Below are 27817 nucleotides of genomic sequence, written 5' to 3'. Positions count from 1 at the left end.
AAGAATACTTCCAATAGGCCATATATACCTACTTTCAAAGGAAATGTCTTCTATATAAAACAGAAGATCACTTCAAATTTAAGTTCAATTCTAACAGCGTGGATCGATTCCAATAGAGAAAAGGCAGTATTTTACTTCTAATAGTCATGCCGATGATGATAATAATAATCTCAATTCCTCTGCGGTTATTTTCAAAGTTTTTTAATATAAAAAAAAAATTTTCCTCCATTGTAATTTAATAACATATAGGTAACTTTTGGATTTACTGTAAAAAGGTAAATAAGGGAGAAAAAACATCCTTAATCTTGGAGTGAAGGTTAAAATTGAAAACACTCGTTTTTGCACCACCTGCACTGTAAATACTGTACATTTATCAAAAAACTTTAATAATCTTCTGCAACGATTTGTTTCAAATTCTCAACATTCAAAACTACATTTGTTTACTCAAAGGAAAATTAAAAAAAAATTCTTTATTTCATAATTAATTTTAATTATGGAACTTTTTACAATTCTAAAGGTTCCAACGAACGAAATATTTGTTTACCACTTTTTTTTAAATTAAAAAAAATTTGCATTCTGTATCAAAAATTAATATTTTTCATTGCTGTAGTAGTTTTTTAATATATATATATTAAAAAATTTCAACTTTTAATGAAATTAATTATTTTACAAACTTTTTTTTATTATTTAACATTTCATTATGGAAATATTGAAAAATGCAATTTTCCTAAAAATTGAAAGCAAATGAGAAGGGTTCCAATTTCAGATTCTTATTTCCAAACAGATTGTAAAATCATGTGAAACAACCGATTGGCACAGAGCCCAAATCTTTTGGGATTCATTTCATACAAAACGTGGTGTGCAGTGGAAAATATAGCTATATTCTCTCAACATTAATTAAGAACGCAAACAAAATTTTCCCATCAATCATGGATGAATAAATATTATCTAAAGAATATTTGAAATTCAAAAATTCAAAATCTTCAATTCAATTGAAGAAAATTTGTAATTGAATTTAAATTTTTATGAAAAGCAATCTTTTCGGTTATTGACAACTGAATATATATTGTACAGAAACATAGGTTTTTAATGGTTTGTCCACACTACCATTTTTGAGTTTGTAATGTTAAGGGGTAAAATGGTGAAAACGAGGAAATTTTCTTAAAGTAGGGAAAAATGTCTTAAGGGCCGAACCTTGAAATTTATTTTTAAAAAAATTCTCTACTGTTTTTTTTTCTGTCGTGAGTCAATTAAAACAATACTTTTTTACGGCTTTGGAAAGGAGTCTTGAAAAGCCGCATGTTTAGTTTCATAAAGTTTAGTTTAATGAAGGTTCTAAAAGGAGCAACTGAAAGCGTAGGCTTTTATAAGCTTTCAGAATAGGGATTACTGAGATCGACCGCTCGCGCTTTTCCGTTTGGCTTTTTAAGTAAACCTACACATACACTCTAAATCTATTTAAATTGAAAACTTTCTCTTTCAACGACACGATAAATAAAGTTCATCAAAATGAAATGTTACCAAAAAATAGAAAATTAAAAAAATATTTTTAAGAATTTTTTTGAAAAATATGTTTCAAATATATTTTTCAAAAATTTCTTTTAAACATATTTTTAAAAATATTTCACTATATATACAAAAATGTAATTAAAACTAATCTGAAAAATTTTATGAACACCACAAAAAAAAAGTATATATACCATTCACTTTCATTCATTGAATAATCGTGAAATCTTTTTCACCAAGTTTAAATCAAAAGCTGACTCACATAAAGTTGTGCGCGTGCATGAAAACGAAAAAGGGGAGAAATGAAAAGAGAGAGAGAGATGAACAGAAAAAAAGGATATAAAAGGCACATGAAGAACGAGTTAAGTGATTAATCCTGGTTTTCGATTTCCGACGGTTCTGCAATTTTACTACACCGTTTATGCAGTCAGTATTAAAGCTCACGTTTCTCTAACCAAGTATGAGCAACGCACTCTTTATAATCCTAATAAAAGAACGTATCAGAATAAACCACTGTGTACACAATCTTTATAAATTGTTTTAATATCATTTTTTTTGAAAAAAACTCCTCTGTTGTTTAAAATAAAAAACAAATCACCATCGAACTTAATCTCCATTTGGTAGATTTAGAGTACTCTAAATAAACGAAAAAAAAATTACTTTTTTATTCAATTCTCTAGCTATCTTTTATTTTTGTTGAAATGGAACAAATTTTTTTCTACACTTTTTTTTTACGAGTGATTAATAAAGATTATGAGATTTCGAAATTTCTCTCAATGAAAATTTTTATTTATACGCTGTGGTATAAATAATTGAAAATCATTCTGTTTAACTATTGTCAATACATTTTGAGAGAAAGAGAGAGAGACACCATGGAAGCAGCCAAGTGTAAGAAGCCACCTAAAGTCGGCGGAAACCAATCTTGAACGAGGAGCTTAAGCTGCGAGAGAGGATACGATACTAAAGACCTTGCTTTAATTGAATCTCTAATACTTCCATCCTACACATATATACGATGTACACACATATTTCAACAAGGTTCATTTCATTCAAAACTAAAGCACCCGACACATATTTTGTTATTAACTTTTCGTCATAAAGTATCAATATTCAAAAAAATTTTTAAAAGAATTTAACAAATTTTGTTCTGACAATTTTTAACCCTTTTCCATTCATGGAAAATGATGAATATTTCAAGAGAAAAAGTGGTTTATAGAGTCTGATTAAATCTGAAGTCAGTTTTTCAAAATACAAAATGGCGAACACAATATGGAGGTAAAAATTTAAAAAAATTCCGTCAGAATTTCGATTAATTTTTTTCAAAATTTTTAGAATCCTAATTCCGACGGAATTACATTGGAAATTCCGGCGGAATTCTGATAGAACCTCCAGGGGGCAATTTCCGGGGAATCTTTCCAAGTGGGTCATTTAAAAAAATAATTTCAAATATTCAAGCGTTTAATAATTATTTTAAGTACTGATTAAGTCAAGTTTACACTGTCATTTAAAGGAAGAATGAAAGAAAAAAAAAAAAAGGAAAGTAAACACAAACGAAAAGAAGAATGTATCACACTGAGCTAATTTGAATGTTTCAAGTGAATGACTAGCCAGGTTCAGTGGTATATTCCCACAAATGTGAATAAAAGCAGTGTGTATATGGTATACCTTGTGCCTTGAAAAGTCAACGTGGAGGAAGCGTAGAGAGGATTGCATGCATATGCAGATTGCAACCCCTAGAGGACCACCTTGTTAAACCGTCCTCTAAAGGTCATGTGTGAGTCTATATACACCTTTGTCCGTTATAACTGAATATTTGCACAAATGCTTCAAAACCACATTTTCTTCATTTTAGTGTATTTCTATTATATATATATATATGCACTATATGAAAAGATATACCCTGTCTATCTAAAACACGAAACGTAAATATTCTTTCAAATACAAATATGGTAACGAATTTTTAAAATTTTTCTGTTTCTATTTTAAAAATTCCTTTATTGTAAAAATTTGACAAAAATTATAAAAGATCTCTGATAAAAGTTCCCGAGTTCAATTAGTTTTCGGTAAAATATATTTTGAGGCATTACAAAATTTGTGCCCTTTATCAAAATCTAAATTTTTAGGTAAAATAAAAAATTCTCTTCTAAACATTCTAGCATTCCAAAAGATAATTTTGTCAATTTTAAAAAGGTATACTAAATTTTTTTACCAAAACAAAAATCCATATATCTGTAAATTATATGTAAAAATGGATTATTATTTATAAAACTAGAAAAAGGAAAAAAAAAATATTTTCTCTAACCTTGAGAATGCAACCGCTGTAACATTTCGGATGACAAGATCTTCAGTAAATACACACTTACACGGGATTTAAAAAAATTTCCAACACTCCCGAAAACTTTACGTTTGCGCTATAAAATACTTTTTCACTAAAAATTTAAGCGTTCGCGGTTTTAAGAATTTCGAACACTCCCGGAATAAAAGAATTTTACTAAAAAGACAAAAAATAAATCCATTAAAATTTTTTCGTTTGCGATTAAAAAAAAATATATCGAGCACTCCCGAAGCAATTTCACTTATTAAAATATGAGAAACAATATAAGAGACGCGCGATAAAAGAAATAGAATTATGAAAAATTTTAATTTTAAAATTAAAAAAAAAATTACATTTCACGTTGAGCACGTCTGAACAGGTCAATACACGAATTGTAACTGATTTTATTATCTTTGGGTTTTCCCGTTTTAAATTGTTATGGCGTCCTTTGTTCTTCAATGTAAACAAACAGCTCGGAACGCAAAATGTAATAAAATTTCGCCATCGCATCAACATATATATATATGGTACGAAATTAATAATTTTGGAATTTAAATATTTTGCACTTAAAAAAAATTATTTTTAGTTTATTGAAATTGTTAATGTGATCGTCACTGCACAAAAAAATTAAGGATTAAAAAAACAACATTGATTAATATTTAATAGTATTAATTAACATATTAATTCTAATAAAAGGTGTACATTGATTACGAATCCGATGGTAGTTTTTTTTTAAATTCAAAATGGCGGATCCAATATGGCGGATAATTTTTTTATAAATAATCGATTAAATTCGCTTGAAACTCGTCAATTGGGAGTTAGCGGAGTTGCTGATTACGAATTCAGTATCAAAATTTAAAAATTCAAAATGGCGGATCCAATATGGTGGATGAAGAAATAAACAAATTGATCGGATTTACTTAAAACTTACTACCTTGAGGTTTTTGGGGTCTCTGATTACGAATTTAACATCAGAATTCAAAAATTCAAAATGGCGGATCCAATATGGTGGATGACAAAATTAAAAATTGATCGGATTTGCTTAAAACTTACTACCTTGGGGTTTTTGGGGTCTCTGATTACGAATTTAACATCAGAATTCAAAAATTCAAAATGGCGGATCCAATATGGTGGATGACAAAATTAAAAATTGATCGGATTTGCTTAAAACTTACTACCTTGGGGTTTTTGGGGTCTCTGATTACGAATTTAACATCAGAATTCAAAAATTCAAAATGGCGGATCCAATATGGTGGATGACAAAATTAAAAATTGATCGGATTTGCTTAAAACTTACTACCTTGGGGTTTTTGGGGTCGCTGATTACGAATATGAGGTCAGCTTTTTAAAATACAAAATGGCGGACTCAATATGGAGGTACAAATTAAAAAATCATTCGGATTTGCTTAAAATTTATTTCTCATTTTAAGAGAAACATTTTTTAATTTGTTTCTCGCGCAGAAGTAGACTCAATAAAGCACAGCTTTCGATAAATGCAAAAAAAAATAAACATCGATTAACAAATAATTAAATTAAAAAAATTAAGTATTGATAAATAAAATTTAATTGATTTTAAAATAGCGATAATACAGAAAGCACTATTGATGCAATTTCATGCGTTCAAAAAGGCGAGGTTGATTTGCTTTTAGATCTTGTCACACGAGAGTGAAGAATTCTTTTTCCTTTTCTAAAAGTGGGATGAGTTGTACGTCCCCCAATGAAATTGTTTCGCGCAATCTTGGCGGAAAAAGGAATTGTCACAGAGTATTGAAGGTATAGATATATATATATATATACATATATATAAATGTTGAAATGAAACGCGAGGAAACTTGAGAGCCATTCTGACGCCATCGATGGTAAAAGACGATTATAATCAAAACATCAATTTAAGAATACATTTTTCTGTATAATGACCTCTTAAAAGTATAATGTATACTATTAAAAAAAGTACTAGCAATTTTCTTTCCAATTTAGAAAATTTTAATGATCAACTATTCAAATATAGATAATAACTTATCGACAGTAATAAAGATTTGCATAACAAATTTTCAAATATATATTATCTTGAAAATATATTTTAAATAAACAATAATTAAAGTATTTTTTCTGTATGTTTTTAATTAACAATTTTATAACAAATAAAGTTTTTATCTTCGTCTTGGTCATTTGCTGCTACACAAGTTTCTATGGTAACACATGATTCTTTTAAAGAATCAGTGTAAAAACGAAAGGTATTAATTTAATACCAACTTTAGGTACTAAATTGTTATTTGGTTCTATTTTGATACCTAAAATCGGTACTGTTTTAGTACCTTCTTTTTACAGTGATAGTATTTTTTAAAAATAAAATTTAATTTCAATTGGGGAAAAAAATTATCGTTTTTGACAGAAAGAATGACTTTTTTAATATATGTAAAGAATTCAATGAGATAAAGAGGTGTAATTCTATTGTTTATATAAAGTTTATATATGTTAATTACCATCTCTCTGTAAACGAGATGAACACTTTACACAATGAAATGATAAACTAATATTGTACTTGTGCTTTTATCAAAGTAACTTTTACGAAAGTAATTATACCCTGTATCCTGGTAACGCATTATTAAGAGCTTGTTCTATACCTCATAATGTAGTATTTCTTTTTGAAATTAGTAAGACAAGTGATATTAAGCAATAAGTGAGAAATGTCTATATACTTTCTTATAAATGTGACTTTTCAGAAAAAAATTACTCTTAACTTTAATCAAATACCATTTTTCATTTTTGCAGTTAATTTAAAAGTATCAAATTGATTTTCAAAATTTCGAGCAATTTGATACTGTGTTTCAGAAAATGAAAAAGTTTGATTAAATTATTTATTTGTTATTATTTTTTTTCAATACTTTTTACAATTAATAATATGTTTACATTATTTTTTTAAAAAAAGCTATAATCTGATTACGTTATGGTCGGTAATCCACATATTGCAAAAAATGACTCTTAGGTACAGTTATTCGTCATGGCAGATTAACAATCAGTATATGTTTAAATTATACCTTTATTGTACCTAACCACAGACGTATAATTTGCAAAGGTCATTGCTTTCAGTGATTATTGACCAACACTGTGACAAATATAATTATTTTCCTCTTTGAACAGGATCTAATAATGTCAAAAGAATAATTTTCAAAATTGCAAAAAAAAAATTGTTGTCAATATCTTCTATTATATTAAGTTAACAAATTTCGAAAACGGACACCGACCCCGTGACCTCGACACCGTCCTTGAAAAATCTATTTTCAATTATTTTCAAATAAATCAAAATACTTTGCATATATGCTTTTAGAAAATCTTACAAACTATTTTTATGTAACATCTTTTTTCAATTTTAACCCGAAAAAGGGTTATTTTGAAATTTTATCCCGAAAAAGGGTTATTTTGCAATTTTTTAAGAATTTTTTGATTTTTTTAATTTTTTATTATTTATTGTTGTTTTTTCAATTTTTAGTTAGTAACCTATAATATTGTGTCTAATTCTAAGTGTCATTAAAATCAAATGTTTTTAACTTAATAATTTTAACATTTCTTAATTTAAAACGAAACATCTTTTATTATATTAAGTTAACAAATTTCGAAAAACGACACCGACCCTGTGACCTCGACACCGTCCTTGAAAAATCTATTTTCAATTATTTTCAAATAAATCAAAATACTTTGCATATATGCTTTTAGAAAATCTTACAACCTATTTTTATGTAACATCTTTTTTCAATTTTAACCCGAAAAAGGGTTATTTTGCAATTTTATCCCGAAAAAGGGTTATTTTGCAATTTTTTTAAAAATTTTTGATTTTTTCAATTTTTTATTATTATTTTTTATTATTTATTGTTGTTTTTTCAATTTTTAGTTAGTAACCTATAATATTGTGTCTAATTTTAAGTGTCATTAAAATCAAATGTTTTTAACTTAATAATTTTAACATTTCTTAATTTAAAACGAAACATCTTCTATTATATTAAGTTAACAAATTTCGAAAACGGACACCGACCCCGTGACCTCGACACCGTCCTTGAAAAATCTATTTTCAATTATTTTCAAATAAATCAAAATACTTTGCATATATGCTTTTAGAAAATCTTACAAACTATTTTTATGTAACATCTTTTTTCAATTTTAAGATAAATTTTATACAATATTAATAAGATATTAATTTAAAACATAAATTATATATATAATATACATAAACTACAATAAGTAAACAACAATAAGTACAATTTTAACCGAGCGAGGAATACATCGCTAGTAAATGTATTATTTTCAGAAGTTAGGAAAAACATCTTATTATAAAATTTTAATATACACATGGAAAAAAAAATTTACTTTCAAAATTTTTGATAAACTTTTACTAACCAAAGTTTTAGTTGAAAGCTCATCATAGGCAAATTAATGTGTGAAAACATCGTTGCTGATTCAGATTTCAGGTCATCAATGAAATGACATATATATTCATTGCGGCGTAGAGAATTTCCTCTGTATCAGCAGCTCTATTTTACTCTAAGAGACAAGTTTTGGTTGTTAGAACAGTGACGAATCATCAATTTACACGCAACTATAAAGGCAAAATGTATATCCGGTGCGTAGGCACGCACGTAACCGAATCGTTGTTTCACAATGGAAGATGGTATACACAATATATGGAATATTGCAATTATGTTGCACACTCGGTCAAAGAGACCCCATGTACAATGAAACTTCTATACGCATTTATGACAATCTCTCAACGAGTCACACTCTCATTCTATTCGATTCACCATAGTCAAAATGTTTGTTGTATATCGAACGCCAGAGAGAGAGAGAGAGAGAGACAGAGTTTAAGTACCGCATAAAACGATAGTTCCTGCAATATGTTTCGCACGCATGAATAACGAACAAAATTCAAAATAATCCCAAATAGATTCCCTAATCATGAGAATTTATTGACAGATTTAAACAAAACAATTTACTATTCCAAAATGATAATTTTGATCAGCAATCACTGATTCAAAATCAATAATATCATATTTGCAAAAACAGTTTAATTCCCGTTAAGGTTCACTGTGAAAATTCTTAAATTTTTACCATATTTGAAAATTTAATTTGACAAAAATTAAAAGAATCCAGTTCTTTATCTGGTAAAAAGTCGTTCGATGTCTCAAAATCGCTTTCTTTCACCGATAAATGCGGTTACGTGCAGTCATTTGCACTTTGCCAACTTGCAAAGAGGTGGAATCCTTGATGCGAAACGAGTTACCGCTTCTAATCACGGTAACGTCACGACCGGAAATATTGCATTCCTGGCTCCTGGGCACGATCAGGAGCAAGAAGATTGACTTAAAAAAAAGAAAAAAAAAAAAAAAAACTGAAAGGAAAAAGAAGTTCCCGAATGAATTTTGCATTCAATTGGACATTCCAAGATAAAGGATTATAGATATACAAAAAACTCTTTGCGAAAAAAAGTAAAAAAAAAAAAGAAATAAGTGATGAAAAACAAGATTTTTATAATTAAATTCATTGAGAGAGGATGAACAATTCAATATTTAATTGAAAAAGAGTACGGAAATTAAAAAAGACAATGTTGCGCACAAATGGAAAAAAGATCAGGAGGTAAATAGAGACAAATTTAAAAGCGAAGCTTAAATGAAATCGCTGATAGAAAATGCTGAAAAACAGGAAACAGCACTTAGAATCAAACAAATAAAAGAAAAATATAAATTGAAAAAGGCTAAAATTGAATTAATTCCAAACGATTTATCACTTTTATATATATATATTACTAATGGAAGAGCATTGATTTATTAGATTCTAAATAATTTAAAAAAAGCGCACGATAAATTTTTAAATTAATGGAATGATATTACTAATAATATAAAAGCCATTAAATATTTCTACACCGAAAAAATGTTTTAACTATTTTTGAATTGCTTGGAAAATTTGTTGTTAAAAATTCTGATTGTTGGTATTACAAATGTAATTGTTGTCAATTGTATTATTTTCAGCTTGTTGAGTTAGGAAAAACACTTTATTATAAAATTTTAATATACACATGGAAAAAAAATCTTTAGGTTTCTCTAGAATAGTGAAAAAACTTTCGCTGTTCCAGGTGAAGATTTTTTTTTCCGTAACGCCAGTATGGACCAACGTTAATTTTTGCAACTACTACTTTCTGTTGTTTTATTATTGAAAACACATGGAAAAATTGATAAATTTTTTCTTAGAATTAAAAAATTAATTTATGAATTATAATATATAGATAATTTCTGGTGAATGTCTTGGATGATATAATTTGTTTATATAAAAGCGTTCTAGTGGAGATATATATATATGTATATAAGACCATTGTCTCTCTCTCTATTTAGATGCATTTCTCAGTAGAGAACGCAAGAAAAGACAGTTTGGTGCTTGCTCACTGTAAACCAACGTGACAAGTGCATAACGTTTTCACACGCACTCATGCGTCAATAAATGTATGCATCATGCATCGATAAACGCGATCATCACAGCGTGCAAAACTCTAGAATAACGTTATATATATACTGAACAGAACAGTAACATCATTACCGTGACAAAACATTCATGCAATTATCATAGAATTGAATTTTTTTTTTTTTTTCAATTTATAAAATCGAAATCAATTTTTTTTGACTGTATTTTACAATACTATTAGTAAATGTGATTTTTCTCCAAAAATAGATATTCCAGGAAATTTCCTTTTATCAAAGAATCGAATTTAAAATATCGACGAACCAGAATTGGAATTCCAATAAAACAATTGACATCAATAGAAGTGCTTAACGTTTGAATGAGTGATACAGGACTTTTAACAATATTATTCACGTAAAAGTATAATGGAAGAACGGTTTTAAAAAAATTTGCTCTTTTATATACAAAATTGATAGCTTTCACTGGGGGGGAAAAAGTCAATCGAATCAAGAACAAATTAAATAGAAAAGAAAAAAAGAAGATTAAAAATTGTTCCAATTGAATATATAAGAATTTATGGATAAAAAAAAAGTATTACATTGAAGTCAAACAATTGTGTAGGAAAATATCTTAATATAGAAAAGTTTTGGCTTTTGAATATATATATTGAGGTCAATAGACTGTCGTGATATATATTTTTTTCCTCTTTTGGTACTTTGACTTTATATATATATATATATATTGATCGCCTTTCAGATCTGTTTCAGTTTTCTTCAAAAGATACCAAGGATTTAAGGTCACCGAATCCTCTTTGCGCGTGAATGAACATGCTTTGCAATGCGGAACTAACAATCCACAGACTATAAAAGACACATCGTCCAAAAAAAAGAAACCCCTTTCCGAAGTCTCGAATACATCTTGGCAGTTGTGCCAAAAAGCTTCTTTTTCCCTCCTGAGACTGTCAGTATACACAGAAAAGGATCTTTAATTGGTTATCGTTTTTTCAAATACAGATTCTGGATTTAATTTATGCACAGGAAGTATTTTTTTTTTTGTACTTTTCAAACCGCAATTGAAAATTAAGGAACTATATCAGAATTTTAGGGTTTTTTTGAAGACAATCATCCAAAAACTTACAATTAGATGAGCCAAAAGTTTTGAATGTTCAAATGAACGAAATTTTTTTTGCAACTTCTTTAAGTACGAATTTTATCACAAAATATTGTTCAGAATTTTAGGGTTTTTTTTAGGACAATCATCCAAAAACTTACAATTAGATGAGCCAAAAGTGTTCAAATGAACGAAATTTGTTTTGCAACTTCTTTAAGTAGGAATTTTATTACAAAATATTGTTCAGAATTTTTGGCTTCATACAATTAGAAAGAAATTAAGTGTTGTTGGAATCGATTTTAAACAATTAAGAAATAATCGTTTACTAATTCTAAAGTTTGATTTGGATTAAAGTAATTAATTTTTATAATTAGATTATGAAAGGATTTGTAACACGAGAGACCAGATCAACAACATTTATTATAAAACCAAACTTACAATTACTTTTATTAATCCTAACGTTTTAAATTAATAATAAAGATGAGACATTAAAAAAACACTTCTCTTCAAAATATAAGATTCCACGCACTCGACTCCTTCTACTCCAATTTATGACTGAAAACCTGTTTTCTTGCCTGGAAAAAAAGTAGAATCCTAAAAAAAAAAATTCAAAACATCCATTGGTTTTATAATCTTAACTATGTGAAAAAAAATTGAAATGAAAACTAAATCCCAATCAATCACATTGTAAACTCAAATGTATATATATATATACACTCGTGCACTTGACACCCGGCACTCTTACCTTGGGATCTCTAGACGTGTGGTAGTAGTAAACAAAGACGAACATCCAGGCGCATGACAACAGCAGCACTATTTTCACATTGCGCCGCATGTCTCTCTTCTCTTCTTTTTTACTTCGCACAAAAATCAACTATACAAATACACAAATAAAAATTTCTTTAAAAACAAAAATATCACCCGTTTGACAACACTCACACGACACTACCAAAATGTTTGTCTGTCAGATCTTTACACAATTTACACATTCATATGTCAAAAACAATCAACATTCATTGAAAAACTTTATACACTCGATGTACGAGTCAATGACAATAATATAAGGGACCAATGACTACACATCAACGAAAGTCAGCCGGCAGCCAAAGCCTAACTGATATTAAGTTCCTAGAAGCAGACTGCTGTTGGAAGAAAGGAGGATAAAATACATGCTCGCGCCGCACAATTTTCTACTTTCGTTAATAGATGGCGTTGCAGTATGGCGCGTTGGTATGGATTTAATTTTCAAAACACTGAAAATTAAATAAAACAAATCTCAATATATGTTAATCATTTTTTTAAATTACTAACATTTTTTTACATATTGTTTTTAATAACAGAAATAACAATACTAATGATACTATGATACTATGATACTATTTATTATGATAATAAATGCTAATGATACTAATAATACTAATAATACTAACAATACTAATAATACTAATAGATACTACTACTACTACTACTAATAATAATAATAATAATAATAATAATAAAAATACTACAATGAAAAAAAAATTTATTTGATTTAAATACTTGATTCCTTGACTATCATCAAATAAATATTTATTTGTATCAAATAATTCTTATTTAAGTCAATTTGTTTCAAATACAGAAATTATTAGTTCAAATAAAATTTATTTAATTCAAATATGTAAAAATTATTTGCGTCAAGTAAATATTTATATTTGATAATATAGTCAAGTAATCGAGTATTTGAATCAAATAAATAATTTTTTTTCAGTGTAATAATTGTAATAATAATACACTGAAAAAAAAATTTATTTGATTCAAATATCGGTGTATTTGGTTATTATCAAATAAATATTTACTTGAATCAAATATTTCTTATTTGAATGAAATAAATGGTATTTGCTTCAAATACTGAAATATTTGATACAAATATTATATATTTGATTCAAATAAGAAATATTTGATTCAAATAAGAAATATTTGATTCAAATAAGAAATATTTGATTCAAGTAAATATTTATTTGATAATAACCAAATACACCGGTATTTGAATCAAATAAATTTTTTTTTCAGTGTACTTAGAAAAATTTCATCGTCTGACCAACAATGTAGTTGTACTACTTGCAATAATAAATTTCCTATTTGAAAAGGATAAATAAAAAAAAAAAAAAAAATTGATTACTAAAACACTAAATATAAGATTTGTTAAAATTTGTTTATTTGATTTCATATTGTTAAATATATAACAAACAAAGGTATTGTTACAATACAATGACCAACAGCAATGTTAATTATTTAATGCAATTTTAGCATATATAGAATATTGAAAGAAAAAAGGAATTATATTTTCTATAATATTTTATAATTACTTCACAATTTTTTTTTCTTCTTGACACTTTTACATTAGTTTTGCACGTATTCAAAAATAAAATGTTTTACATACATTTTTTTTTAATGACATTTTTGCGAATTCATTCAAAACAAAATGATTTTATACATATACGTTCTTTTTTGCCATTTAATATCAAAATTAAATGTTTAATGTACACACGTTTTTTTTTTGCCATTTACACATTTTGCAAAATTCATTCAAAAAGTAAAATGTTTAATGCACTAAAAAAATTTTATTTGATTCAAATATTCGATTATTTTATTATTAAATAAATATTTACTTGAACTAAATAATTTTTATTTGAGCCAATTAAATAGTATTTGTTTCAAATACAGAAATTATTGGTCCAAATAAAATTTATTTGTTTCAAGTAAATATTTATTTGATTCAAGTAAATATTTATTTGGTTCAAGTAAATATTTATTTGATTCAAGTAAATATTTATTTGCTTCAAGTAAACATTTATTTGATAGTCAAATAACCGATTATTTGAATCAAATAAATTTTTTTTTCAGTTACTAACTTATTTTCCCATTCACATATTTGAAATAAGAATAGTAGTAAAATTTTTTTTTTTTTATCAGTTTAGATGAAAATATATGCATATATAGGTTTGAATTAAAAAATAGAAGATTCATTTCTCAATAAAATGAGTCTCGTGCCGCGTGTAATTTTTTTTTTTAATTTTAACAAAATTACACTTCACTTGTTTTCATTAAATTTATTTCATATTACAACTTATTGTTTATTCGAGACTTCGAGATACTTTCAAAATATTGTTTCAATTAATCTACAGCTCAAAAATTGTTATAATAAAATCTTAAATTAATTTTTTCTTCAGGCACTGACAAAATTTATTTCTTTGGATAAATAAACCTTTTTCTCGGTTTTTCGAGTTTTTGTTATTTTTTTTTTTTAAAAACTAAAATTATGACATGTAGTTTCAATTAATTTTTTATATTCGACATTTTGTAGATTTAACTGATAAATATTTTAAGTAGAATTCAAATAAAAATATGACAATCTAAATTTGAAATTCTCATTAAAATATAGATATAAAATAGAAAAAAAAATAAACTAAAAATAATGACAAAATGATAATATACAATGAAAATTGTTATTTTCTAGATAAATATTCGGAGATATGTATATATGTATATATATATTTATTTACGGAAAAAAAAAATTTTCTTCGTGGATTTATTTTTTGATCAAAATAAATGTTAGTAAATCACTACAATAACATGAATTTATAAGTAATTTAATAGTAATAGATATATACACTGTACAATTTATTTTTCTAATATACACTTTTCTCATTTATTTTTCTTATTTGAAAATTTTTATTCTGATTATAATAATAGAGATTTTCGTTACAGAATATTTAATTTTTTTTTTTGCAATATAAATAAATAAAACAATTAATATCTTTAAAAAAAAAATATTGAAAATCTCTATTTTTGTAATTTTGTTCCATCATTTCAATCTATACATAGTTTAATTAAATTTTTGTATATAAATCATTGAAATGTAATTTTTTTTAAATCTTTCGCACGTCTACATAGTTTATTATTCTATTTTTCATTTCTGTATAACAATATATTTTTAAATCTAAAAAAAAAAATATATGTTAAAAACAAAAACTACATTTAAGTGACACAATTTAAAGAACTTAATTTTGTGTACTTTTTTTCACACAGTCAAATTAAGTCGCACAATCATTTACATTTTTTTTTCTCTTCTTTTAAACATTAAATATACGAATTATAATTTACATTTTTTTTTTTTTTTTGTATATCGACTCGATCTTTTTTTTGTTTGTATACAAAACGATATTATTATTCTTAACAATAAAAAGTAAGACTAGGATCATCGCACATTCTCATTATATAATATATATTTGAAATCGCAGTATTTCACCAGCAAAATATTTATGCGACATTTGTCCACTGTAGCATAAAAAAAATAATAAAAAAAAAACAAAAAAAACAAAAAACACCTCGTGGCAAATTGTTCAACAATTATATTTGCATGGCAATTTATTATTCACAATAAAGACAAGCCGCATTGTTTTTATTTAGGATTTTGTGGCCCAGGACTTGAAAGCCTTATAGTTTCGCTTTGACGTCCGTCCGTCTGTCGTACACTTGTACGGTTTCCATAGCAACCGTTTTCATAGTAGTGGTTGCTATAGTAACAAGTTCCTTAGCAACAGTTACCATAGTAACGGTACTATAGCAACAGTTACCATAGCAACGGTTTCCATTACAACCAGTTTCCATAGCAACCATTTCCATGGTAACAGTTTCCATAGTAGCGGTTGCTATGGCAACAGTTTCCATAGCAACCGTTTCCATGGTAACAGTTTCAATAGTAGTGGTTACTATGGTAACAGTTTACATAGTAGCGGTTGCTATGGTAACAGTATCTATAGTAACGGTTGCTATGGCAACAGTTTCCATAGCAACCGCTTCCATGGTAACAGTTTCAATAGTAGTGGTTGCTATGGTAACAGTTTACATAGTAGCGGTTGCTATGGTAACAGTATCCATAGTAACGGTTGCCATGGTAATAGTTTCCATAGCAACGGTTTCTATTACAACCGTTTCCATAGCAACCGTTTCCATGGTAACAGTTTCAATAGTAGCGGTTGCTATGGTAACAGTATCCATAGTAACGGTTGCCATGGTAATAGTTTCCATAGTAACCGTTTCCATGAACGTTTTTTCTTAGCAACCGTTGCTATGGATTTTTTTTTCCTTAGCAACGGTAATATTAATATTGGCCACAAAATCCTGCGATAAAGGCGCCATGCGCCTGCTTCTCTTATATTTTTTTTTAAATCACAATTCATTATTGCTTTCACATGTAAATATATATATATATATATATATATTTAAAAATTATAAATATATATATAGAGGATTTTTTTTTTATTCAACAACACGGGCATTGTCCTGATTTGAAAAAAAGTGACCAAATAAGGAAGCAGTGAAAACTGCAGTTAATGCATATAAAGCAAGTGTCGTTGTTACAGTGAATAATTGTGAATAATGAAAATGTGAATACCAAGCGAGTCCTAATACAAGTGTTAAAATGCTGCATAAAAGTCTACTTAAATCCCATTCGTCTTGTAACGAACTGAGACCCGTGGCATCAGGAATATCCTGAAATGTTTGTGGATTAAAATAAATTGACGATGAATTTTCCAATGTTGACGATGTTGTCATTGATGCTGGTCGTGGTTGATGGACCAAACAATGTACAACACAATTATTAAAAAGACCACAACGTTCCAATGTTTTACTATCGGGTTGAAGAACTTGTCCATTGAATACGAGACGCACTAATTTTTGTGATTCCAATTCATCTTGGAAATGTCGTCTAAATAATGGTAATTTTCAAAAAAAATTATTTTTAACATATAAAAAATAAGGAATATTTATTTGATGATATATGAAATTTTACTACTGAAAGTGAAATTTTGAATATTAAACGAATTGTCTGAACAAAAATGATTTTAACTACTAAAACGATAAGATAAGCAAGCAAAGTTCTGTCTGACCAAAAATGATTTTTACTACTGATAAAAAAACAAATAACATAAACAAGAAATGTTATATAATGTTTAGTCTGACTAAAAATAACTACTACTACTGGTACGAAAATTGCAAACAAAATTTGGTAGAGTAAAACTGAAATTAGTCTTTTACTTCTAGAAGTAAAATCAGAATGTTAATCAGTAGTTTTTACTATTGAAATTTGTTAAGAGCAAATACAACGTTTTGTCCGATTTATTTTGTATTTTTACTATTGACAACGTTCTAATAATACCGTAATTATAATAAAAAAAAACATATTTTGTCTGACTGAAATTGACCTATACTACTGAAACGAGAATATAAATATAAAATTGCAAGGATTTGAAAAGTCTGACTAAAATTGATATTTACTACTAGGAAAAGAATTAAAAGAATATACAGATGTCTGACTAATACTGTCTGCTACTACTGAACTGTAAATTTACTCATCGAACTAAAATTACAATTTTTTGCAATTTGATTACTGAAAACCGTCTCTTTTAAATGAAACCTTTAAGAAATGAACTTTGTGACTGACTAAAAAAATTGTCTACTACTGTAACAAAATATGAACTAAAACAATTTACAATTTAATTTCAAAATACAATTTAAAAATAAAATTGCAAGGATATAAAAATGTCTAACTAATACTGACATTTACTACTGAAAATAAATTACAATTGTCTGACAAAAATTGCTTCTTTCTTCTAAACCAAAACACAAACAATAATAATTAGAATTTTTTTGTCGGACTGAAACTATCTTTCACTAATTGCGAAAAAATTTTTTTAATAAAAATTCTAAGGATTTAAAAATGTCTGATTAAAATTTGCTTTTACTACTGAAACGAATGTAAAAGATTGTAAATGTCTGACTAAAAATATTTGTTTCTACTTAAATCGAACATGAAATTAAAATATTATAGTTGGAAAAATATAAAAGATTTTAAAACATTTTTGTCTGACTGAAACTAACCTACACTACTGTTATGGAAATTTATATACAAAAATTGCAAGGATTATAAATCGTCTGACTAAAAAATAACCTTAACTACTATAAGTGTAATTAAAAGAATTTTTAATTTTTTGGCTGATTAATACTGACTGTTACTACTGAATTGAAAACTCATACTCATACTCATACTACTGATACAATTAGAAAACATAATTGCAAATATTTCAAAATGTCTGACTAAAATTGTCATTTACTACTGAAAAATATAATATAAGAAAATAAATTATTCTGTCTGACTAAAACGGGTTAATTCTACTGAAACAAAACAAATCTTAACAATAACAATGAAATAAAGTAAAAGGATTGAAAAACATTTTGCCTGACTACAACTCTTTAAACACTACTGATGCAATTAAAAAATAAAATTGTAAGGATATGAAAAGTCTGACTAAAATTGACCTTTACTACTGAAAATAATCACAAAATATTTATGTCTGACTAAAATAGGTTGGTTCTACTTAAAAAAGTTAAATTAATAACAAACAAAAAAAGGACGAAATATTTTGTCTGACTGAAACTGTCTTACACTACTGATACAATTAAAAAAAAACTTTAAAAAAAAGTTAAGACTAAAATTGACCTTTACTACTAAAAATAAATATGAAAACATTTTTGTCTGACTATGATAGATTGTTTCTACTTAAAAAATTAAATTTATAACATAAACAAAAGAAGAGAGAGACTGTTGATTCAATAGCATATTTTTCTCAGTGTATTTAAAAATTTCTGACTGAAATTGGCCTTTACTACTAAAAAAAAAAGCACAAGAAAATATTTTGTCTGACTAAAACTGGTTGGTTCGACTTAAAAAAAAATTAATCTATAACAAAAAACAAAAAAAGTACAAAATGTTTTGTCTGACACTACTACTACTACTGTACTAAAAAAAATTGCAAGAATTTAAAAATGTCTTAATTTAATAAAATTAATACCTTTTAAAATCTCCTAGCATTTCCTTTAGATTTCCCGTGACCAATTTTTGATCATCGTTAATAAATTTCAATTTAATGCTTATTTTCGTGTCTTCACTCATTGTTGATAAATCATCAGCAACAGTTTCTTCAATAACATCCTGATTAGTCTCACTGACAGTTGTTTGTGAATCAGTTGAATCTGATGTACTCAATTTTGCCGGTCTTTGAAGTAAACGTGATTCGTCATTATTAAATGAATCCATTGCTTCAATTAAAACTTCTTCCGATGCAGTTTCAGCATTATTTGTTGTTGCATTCGTTTCAACTGGAACTTCCGTTCCATCTGGGCAAGAGGGAAAAAATGCAAAAAAAAAAAAAAGGGAAAAAAAGAAAATTTTAGTTTAACAGTTTTTCTTTTCTCTCAAATTATTGAAATTTGTCTAAAAAAATATTATATCGAATAAAATTCTTTAAAATGAAAATTTTAACTAATGATTTTTATTGGCTAATCATATGCCCTATTTTTTATAATTTTTTTTTTTTTTAATTGAAAATTTCTTACTATCGACAGAAGTTTGTGGATCGTTGGCATTTGCTGGATCAGTTAATCGTGTTTCATCTTCTGATATATCTAAACTTGAAGTTTGACTTGCCGAATTAATATTATTGTTGACTGCCAATTCGGCGATACGTGTGCGTGTTCGATGTTGTAAAATAAGTACTGTTCGTATTAATGGCTGATCGCTTATATTAGTTGAACACCATGCGAGCCAACCAATTAATAAAACGCCAACAATTATGAAGAAATCTGTTACTTCTTCGCCGACTCCTTCGATTAAAGTCATTTTTTTTTTGTTTCTGAAAACTTTTTTTTTTTAAATTATGGTTTTTTTTTGGAAAACTTTTTTTTTAAATTGAATATAATTTATGGTTTGTTTGTTCTATTTTTAATAATGTTTATCCAGAGAAATGATATATTTGTCTCAAGAGTCGAATTAATATTTATTTGATTCAAATAAATTTTTGTTTGATTTAAATAAATGTTTTCTTTGATTTAAATAAACTTTTTCTTTGATTTAAATAAAAAAAAAAAAAAAAATTGTTATTTATACGCCAAATAAATGGGCTGAGACAAATATACGTTTATTTAACTCAAATATATTATATATTTAATTCAAATAAAACAATTCTCTGAATGTAACAATAAATTTTGGTATAATAGGAATAGTACGAATATAGGCCTATCAATGAACTCTATTCCTTTCTCTCTCCTTGGAAAAATACTATTCAAAAAAAATCTCGTTTTCCTTGGTAACTCATTCTTGACCTTTAAAAATTCTTAAAAAAGAATTCTGTTTCTAAATAGAGGTAAATCAGGTTTTAATTTTTACTTGAAAGAAGCATAGAATAAAAATAGAAATTATAAATATTTATAAATAATAGTATTTCAATTTAATTTTTTCAAAAAAAAAAAAAAATGTAAAGAAATTTAAAAAGTTATATTGAATTCAACATAGATGGCAGCAGTTTACAGGGAAAATATCTACTATTCAGTTTTGTAACTTTTCTTCACTTCCCAAGTGAATTCTAAGGAATTTTGCAAAAAAAATTTTCTAAAAATGTTTTACTAACTAATAATTTTGTTATTTTCTTTTATTTCTTTAAAAGTATTACGAAGTATTAAAAAATGAAAAGGTAGGTATCTTCCTTTCCAAGCACCGAAGATACAGACTAATATTAATTAAATAATATTTAATAATAGTTAAATAATAAATAAATGTAATGAATAAATAAAAATAATTTATTTATTCACAAAATTGGTTAATAATTTATTTAAAAAAAAACAAAAAACTTAAAATTCATTTTCATATGTAAAATAATTCTTAAAATAGTATATAAACATTATGAATATTGATCTATAAAGCATTTGTAGGTTAGGTTATTTAGAAATAACTTCAATTTCAGATACACACAGAAATATCTCGAAAACAATTAACAATATAATAAAAAAAAATACATCTAAAGAAAATAAAATCCAAACACAATACATTATCAAATCAATCACTATTTTTCAAATACAAAAAATAAAAAAAACCTTGAAAATTATTAAATTTTGTAATACAAAATAAAATGTCAAAATTGATAATTAGAACGTAGTTAACGTGTTAAATGTAAAAAACTTATCATTCCCACTTTCGAGTAATTCCCACGTTAGTAATTATAAACATCCTAATAATAATAATAATAATAATAATAATACATATTTAAAAATTCCAAATGCCAATTAAATTTTCAAAAATATTGTAAAAAAATATTAGCCCCAAAAAAAAACTGCTATCATTTGTTTGGTTTCGTGTATGTAAAGAAAAAAAAAAAAAATATTGAATATTATCCAGTACTCACCACAATAGTTCAAGAAATAATTATCACAAAATAATAGATGCCACGTAGTAAAAAATTCACAAATTCCTCATTTAGTTTGAATTATTATTTAATTATATACGTGGGGACCAAAAAAGAAAAAAAAATAATTAACTATTAATATTGTCGACAAAATAAACTGGAATAAAATGACGTGATTTTTTTTAACAAGGTCTTTTGATAAATTTTCAGGAAATTGTATATAGAATGTCTTTCTGACATCATTTATGCGCATGAACTGACTAACTTTCTCCGCCAATCAAATTGACGATATTTATTGACGTCATTGAGCGGAAAAATTCAAATAAAAAAAATTTTATTCCATTTTTAAAAAATATAAGTCGTTTAACAAGCGTATTTCACAATTATATAATAAAAATGAAAAAAGATAAATAAAGAAGAAATAAAAGAATAATAATAATAATAATAAAAAAGTAAATAAATAATAATACTAATAATGATAATGATAATAATAATAATATTATTAATAATAATAATAATAATAATAATAATAATAATAATTAAAACAGCAAAGAATAACTGTTCATAAAATTATCTTTATTTCTTTCCGTGTTTTTAGTTTCAATTAAACTTCCAGCATTTACAATTTTAAGTAGCAACAGATTTTTTTTAGATATATTGAAGCGAATAAAATGACTATATAATTTTGAATAAAATATAAATTAAAGAAAACATTGTATTGAATGTGAATATACATTAAAGCAAATTTATATAATTACATTAAATATTGCAGTATATATTTACAACGGTGGTGGTGGTTGAGATATTTAAACTGCTATAAATGAATAGATAACCTTTAACAATTTTACTTAATTTTTTTTTATGTACATTGTCTACAAAAAGAAAATTTATAGAATTTTTTTTTTTTCTATAAAAATATATTTTAACGTAATCATTGTCCATTATAAGGACAAAGGCCAATGATACATTTAACCCTTTCGCGTGTATTTTTTTTTCTCGCTGTACAATTTAATTCTTTTTTTACACCTAAATTCAATTTAGAAATAATTACCAAAAAGAGTTTTAATTTTATTATTGTTTAGAGCGAAAGAGTTAAGAGACTTAAGAAGAAATTTTTTTTTTTTTAATAAACAAAGTGAAATAGTAAATTTTTTTTTTTTTGTTAAATATTTTTGAAAGTTTCTTAAGAATTGAAAATCTATATTTTTTGCTGAATTTGATAAGAATTATTCGAAAGATTTTGAAATATATATTTTGAGAAACTATTTTTTTTAGCTCAATAATATTTAGATTTACTACAATAAACATTTTGCCATCAACATCCAAACATTTGATATAGATTTTGAATCTATTTTTTGCATCAGTCATTAAATTGCTTTAAACTACATCTATATTCATAAGTACATATATATTATTTGCATTTTGAGATCACATTCGTAAATGTCATTTTTAATAAACATTATACAATCCATAAATATTTGTATAGTGGTTTTTTTTTCGTTAAATAGCATAACGAACTACAAAAAGAAAACATGAAATTTTGTGCACAATTTATAACTTTAAATTGATTCTTTAAATTGATATTTGAAAAAAAAATTGATTCAAATAATCGTTTATAAGTAACAAATAAATATTTACTTGAACCAAATAATTTTTATTTGAACAAAAAATTTCTGTATTTAAAACAAAATATCTCATTTAATTGACTTAAAAATTATTTCCTTCAAGTAAATATTTATTTGATAAATAAATTTTGTTTTCAGGTGTTATTAAGATATTAATTTCTTATGATTTTTTAATTTTTTTTTTTTTTTAATTCATTGGAAATTGAAAATTTAAAGAATAATTAAACTTACGTAGATATGAGCAACAATTTTCGAATTGTTTCCTTAAATGACAATTTACTTAATTAGAATTTCATGTTCTATATATGTTTGAATAAATTTCTAGTTTTGATTTTGCATATTTTAATTTTTAATTTATCCACGCGTAAATGAAGAACTTAAATTTAAAATGTTTATACAAGAATATTAGTAAATTCGTTTTTTTCTTTTTTTTTGGATAAATATTAAAACTTTGCGTTAATGTAAATTATTCTTATAATTAAAGTAACGTGTCTAATACAATTTAAACTACGTCAAAAACAAAACCAAAATTGGCATAAATATGCAATTTGCAAGCTAATACGAAAAAAAAAAAATTGTTTAATTCTTATTTTTGTCACATTTACAATATTTTTTTTTTTTTTTTTAATATTTCAATATTTAATTACGAGGATCACATTTTCATCACATACATTCTTATCGTCTTTAGATTTGTAATTAATTAAATTTTTAACTACATTTAAATACACTAACAACAAAAAAAATAGAATCGTAAGAATGTTCTGAAATGAAATTATAATTTTACAATAATTTTTCATCAAAAAAAAATAATTAAAAAAAAAAAAAAAAAAGAATGGCAAGTTAACTGAAACAAATAAATAGTTTCTTATTTAAATTAAATATACTCAAAAAAAAATATACAATTTTAATAACAAACTTACAAAATAATTTATTATTAAATTATTAAAAAAAAAAAAAAGAAAAAAAAACATTCTTATAGCACCTATTTAGACCTTGAATTTTTGGCTAAAATTTTACCCAATCAGCTTGACGTTCATTGTGATTATAACAATCGTCCAATCTTCTAACATATTTCAATGGAATTCCAACTCTCAATAAATCGTCTGCCGTGTGATATTGTAAATTTGGATAATAATAATTTATAGCTTCCCAACAAATTTCTGATAATTTTGGAATTGTCAACCAAACTGATAGTACTGCATCGGTTCTCTCGGCCTTAAATCATCAAAAAAAAAAAAAAAATTTTAATTTTTTGAGTTGGGCCAACGCAGAATGAAATCGTAAATCTTAAACTTTTACATGAGAGAGAAAAGGACAAAAGATATTTCTATCCTTTTCTCTCTTATGTAAAAGCTTAAGATTTACGACTAGAGATGTCTCATCGGCCATATTAGACATGCGCAGTGTCGTTTATCTTCACTGTATAGAATAATAATAATAATAATAACCTCATCACGTTTTCTGATGATTCCACCAAATGCATACATTCGTCCCATTGGAGTCAATGCAGTGGAATGAAAATAAACAGGTCTTGGTAATTTGCATTGATTCAATCGTGTCCATTGTAATAATTTCAAATCCAATTTCCAAATATCATTGAAAACTTCCGATCCATTGTAACCACCTGATATTACAACAGTTGTTACACCTGTATTTTCATCAGTATATTGTACAGATCCATGACAACGTCTTGGACGTGGAATTTCATTTAAATTCTGTTGACTACCACCTCTTGGATTTGTATCACCTAATGTATTTAATGTCATCCATCTATTTGTCTTCAAATCGTACGCTGGTATTTTCTGTAAAATACGAAAAAAAAAAAATTGTATGAACTGAGAAAAATATGCTATTGAATCAACAGCATTTCTACCAAAAGGCATAAAAATTATTGATTTGAAAATCATATAAATCTATGTAATATTTTACAAATTCTGTAGCATATGCTTCAGAATTAATAAATTTTTATGCCTTTAGTAGAAATGCTATTGATTCAATAGCATATTTTTCTCAGTGTGACAAAGAAAGGTAAAATAAATATTATAGCACAACTTCTTGCTGTGAGGTTACTATAAGGATATCTGTAGGGTTTGTAAGGTTACCGTGTAAGCTTGCAGTAAACTTGAGGTAATCTTAAAACTTCCGCCTTATAGGAAGCTTACACAGTAGAGCTAAGGTAAGCTAAGGAAGGTCGTGGTAAGTTTACATGGTAAGGTTGTGGTAAGCTTACACGGTAAGATTATTATAAGTTTTTCGTAAGGTTACTGTAAGGTTGCTGTAAGGTTGCTGTAAGGTTACTGTAAACATAAAGTAATATGAACCCCAATAGGGTTTGTTAAATAAAATTTACTGCGCAGCCGTATGTGCCATAGAAAACTACTGCGCATAAATATTAATAAAATTTATTTATTAACAACATTCTATGTTTACAGTGACCTTACAGTCACCTTACAGTGACCTTACAGTGACCTTACAGCAACCTTACATCAATCTTACAGTAATCTTAAAAGAAGCTTACAGCAATCTTACCGTGTATGCTTACCACAACCTTACCGTGTATGCTTACCACAACCTTACCGCGTAAACTTACCACGACCTTACTGTGTAAACTTACCTTACCTTAGTAAGCTTACCGTAAGGCGAAAGTTTTAAGTTAACCTCAAGTTTACTGTAGGCTTACACGGTAACCTTACAAACCCTGTTGGCAAAAAACCATGTTCGTTCTAAAAACGTTTTAAGAACGTTTTTAGAACGTTTCATGTCCACCAAATAATGTTCTGGACCATTATTTGAACATCCATGTTCTTAAAATGTTCCAGAACATTATTTGGCGGACATGAAACGTTCTAAGAACGTCTTTAAACCGTTTTTAGAACGAACATGATTTTTTGCCCACATGGAACCCTACAGATATCCTTACAGTAACCTCACAGCAAAAAGCCGTGCTATTTTGGAAAAATAATTGTAAATATCCAAAACTTACAACAAAACCAAAAGCCTCCATTGCTGTTCCACCACCTAAAACATAAATTCTTTTACCATCAAATGCAAGTTCATGTCTGTATCTTCCTTTTGGTTCATGTGGATCACGACCAGCGCAAATATAAACAGCCTCCCATGATTTTGTTCTCAAATCAAAACGATGAATATCACATGTATATTCATAACCACTTGTACCACCTACTGTATAAAGAAATGGACCATCACAAATAACTGCCTGTCCATATTGTGGTTCGGGAAAATCACCCGTTGCATTAACAATTGACATTTCACCATCATTTATATTACAACTGTATAGTTGATTACTACAACTTTCACCAAATGGCACACCAGTACCACCATAAACCAATAATGTATTCCCTTTTAAAACAACAGCATTTGAAGCTAATTCATTTGGCATTCTCTCCTGACCTGGTAAACGTTTCCATTGTTGTGTTGCAAGACTAAATTTCCACAATTCTTTAAATAGAGGCCTACTCTCAGTCCATGTATGATCATTTTGCATATCTGGATCATCATTGGTTATACTTGGATTAAAACCACCATATGAATATAAATTATATTCATCGCATACAATTCTATGACCACTACGCGCTTTTGGTTTTTCATAACTTTTTGCCTTATGATTCATAAACACAAATGGCTTAAATGTATACATTTTTTTTAAATATGTTTTCAAAAATTAAACCAAATAACTATTCCTATTGTCTGTTGTTTGAGGTTAGACTTACATCTCTTGTTAAATTTAAGTCATTAATTTTCGTTGATTCAAACATTATTGCACATACACAAAAATTGCATTTGAACACGTTTTTATAATAATATTATAACATTGACAATTAATTTGATAAATTATGTTCATTAAAAAGAAACGACATTTGATACTCTGACATTATTTAGTCCAAGATGTATACAGAAACAATTGCAACTGGTAGACAAGATTTGATAGGGTCATAGTTCAGAAATAAACCAGTAGATGATCCACTGAAGAAGTTCCTGGTTTTTTAAAAATAATTTTTATAATATCTTTTAATACCATATTAGTTAGATTTAGATTGATTTTAATAGAGTATTAATGAAGATTTTTTTTAGGTTCTTTTATGTAAATAAATTGTTTAAATAGTTTAAATTGAATTTAAATTGATCTAATTGAAAAAAGTAAGTTAGAAGAAAGAAGTAGTGTCATCTAATGCGGTATTTTTGTACTTATACAAAGTGTTACCGAATGTCGGTAAGAATCTCAATACCGGTGGTTGGTAAAACAGAACGGCATCCGTTGATAAGGGAGGAAATTACAGTTTTGTACCAACAGTCGGTAAGACTAAATTTTTTTTTTGTTTTTAATTGGAGCAAAAAAATAACTATTTACTTTTTCATTTTTTCGATAACTTATTAAATTTTTCTCGTTTTTTTATATAGAAAACTAATTTTCATTTTTCTCTTCGTAATTCTAGCTTTTTTTTGCGTAAAAGAAAAATTGCTACAAATTGCAATTTTTTGCCATATTTATTTATTTATTTATTGAAAATATAATTGATAAA

At 26.3% G+C, this 27817-nt stretch overlaps 3 protein-coding genes across 4 annotated transcripts in view; all 3 read right to left on the bottom strand.

Moving 5' to 3' along the window:
- The window catches only part of LOC127287770 (polypeptide N-acetylgalactosaminyltransferase 2-like), a 201757-nt gene extending 189253 nt beyond the window's left edge, over positions 1-12504 (bottom strand). The window contains exon 1 of the mRNA XM_051314881.1: positions 12117-12504. Coding sequence (XP_051170838.1) covers positions 12117-12206 — 90 coding nt within the window. The 5' untranslated portion in view covers positions 12207-12504. The remainder of the gene's footprint in view (positions 1-12116) is intronic.
- A 2480-nt stretch (positions 12505-14984) lies between these two features.
- On the bottom strand, positions 14985-21884 carry LOC127287769 (transmembrane and ubiquitin-like domain-containing protein 1). 2 transcript variants are annotated; one of them, XM_051314878.1, is made up of 4 exons: positions 21652-21884; positions 19811-20113; positions 19267-19591; positions 14985-17123 (listed from the first exon to the last, which is right to left on the bottom strand). In XM_051314878.1, exons 2-4 carry the CDS (start codon positions 20091-20093, stop codon positions 16673-16675), a joined length of 1059 nt encoding a protein of 352 aa, XP_051170835.1. In that variant the 5' UTR covers positions 20094-20113; positions 21652-21884; the 3' UTR covers positions 14985-16672. The 2 variants fall into 2 exon arrangements, with proteins under 2 accessions (XP_051170835.1, XP_051170837.1); XM_051314880.1 differs by having other exon boundaries at positions 19811-20106.
- Positions 21885-24215: 2331 nt separating this feature from the next.
- Positions 24216-27212, bottom strand: LOC127287686 (kelch domain-containing protein 10). The gene is made up of 3 exons (XM_051314747.1): positions 26260-27212; positions 24725-25078; positions 24216-24491 (listed from the first exon to the last, which is right to left on the bottom strand). The coding sequence occupies exons 1-3, from the start codon at positions 26932-26934 to the stop codon at positions 24282-24284; spliced, it is 1239 nt and encodes a 412-aa protein (XP_051170704.1). The 5' UTR covers positions 26935-27212; the 3' UTR covers positions 24216-24281.
- Positions 27213-27817: the final 605 nt, after the last annotated feature.

This window comes from Leptopilina boulardi, unplaced genomic scaffold (genome assembly GCF_019393585.1).
Source record: "Leptopilina boulardi isolate dan_hultmark-lab unplaced genomic scaffold, ZJU_Lbou_2.1 LbouV2_372, whole genome shotgun sequence".
Lineage (NCBI taxonomy): Eukaryota > Metazoa > Arthropoda > Insecta > Hymenoptera > Figitidae > Leptopilina > Leptopilina boulardi.
This window is presented reverse-complemented; position numbering and strand designations above follow the sequence as displayed.

Coding starts and splice junctions, on each gene's coding strand:
- LOC127287686 (XM_051314747.1), bottom strand. CDS start 26,934: ATGTATACATTTAAGCCATTTGTGTTTATGAATCATAAGGCAAAAAGT. Junction 25,079..26,259: donor TGGAGGCTTTTGGTTTTGTT/GTAAGTTTTGGA, acceptor CGTATTTTACAG/AAAATACCAGCGTACGATTT. Junction 24,492..24,724: donor TCATCAGAAAACGTGATGAG/GTTATTATTATT, acceptor TGATGATTTAAG/GCCGAGAGAACCGATGCAGT.
- LOC127287769 (XM_051314878.1), bottom strand. CDS start 20,093: ATGACTTTAATCGAAGGAGTCGGCGAAGAAGTAACAGATTTCTTCATA. Junction 19,592..19,810: donor TCCACAAACTTCTGTCGATA/GTAAGAAATTTT, acceptor CCTCTTGCCCAG/ATGGAACGGAAGTTCCAGTT. Junction 17,124..19,266: donor ATGCTAGGAGATTTTAAAAG/GTATTAATTTTA, acceptor ACCATTATTTAG/ACGACATTTCCAAGATGAAT.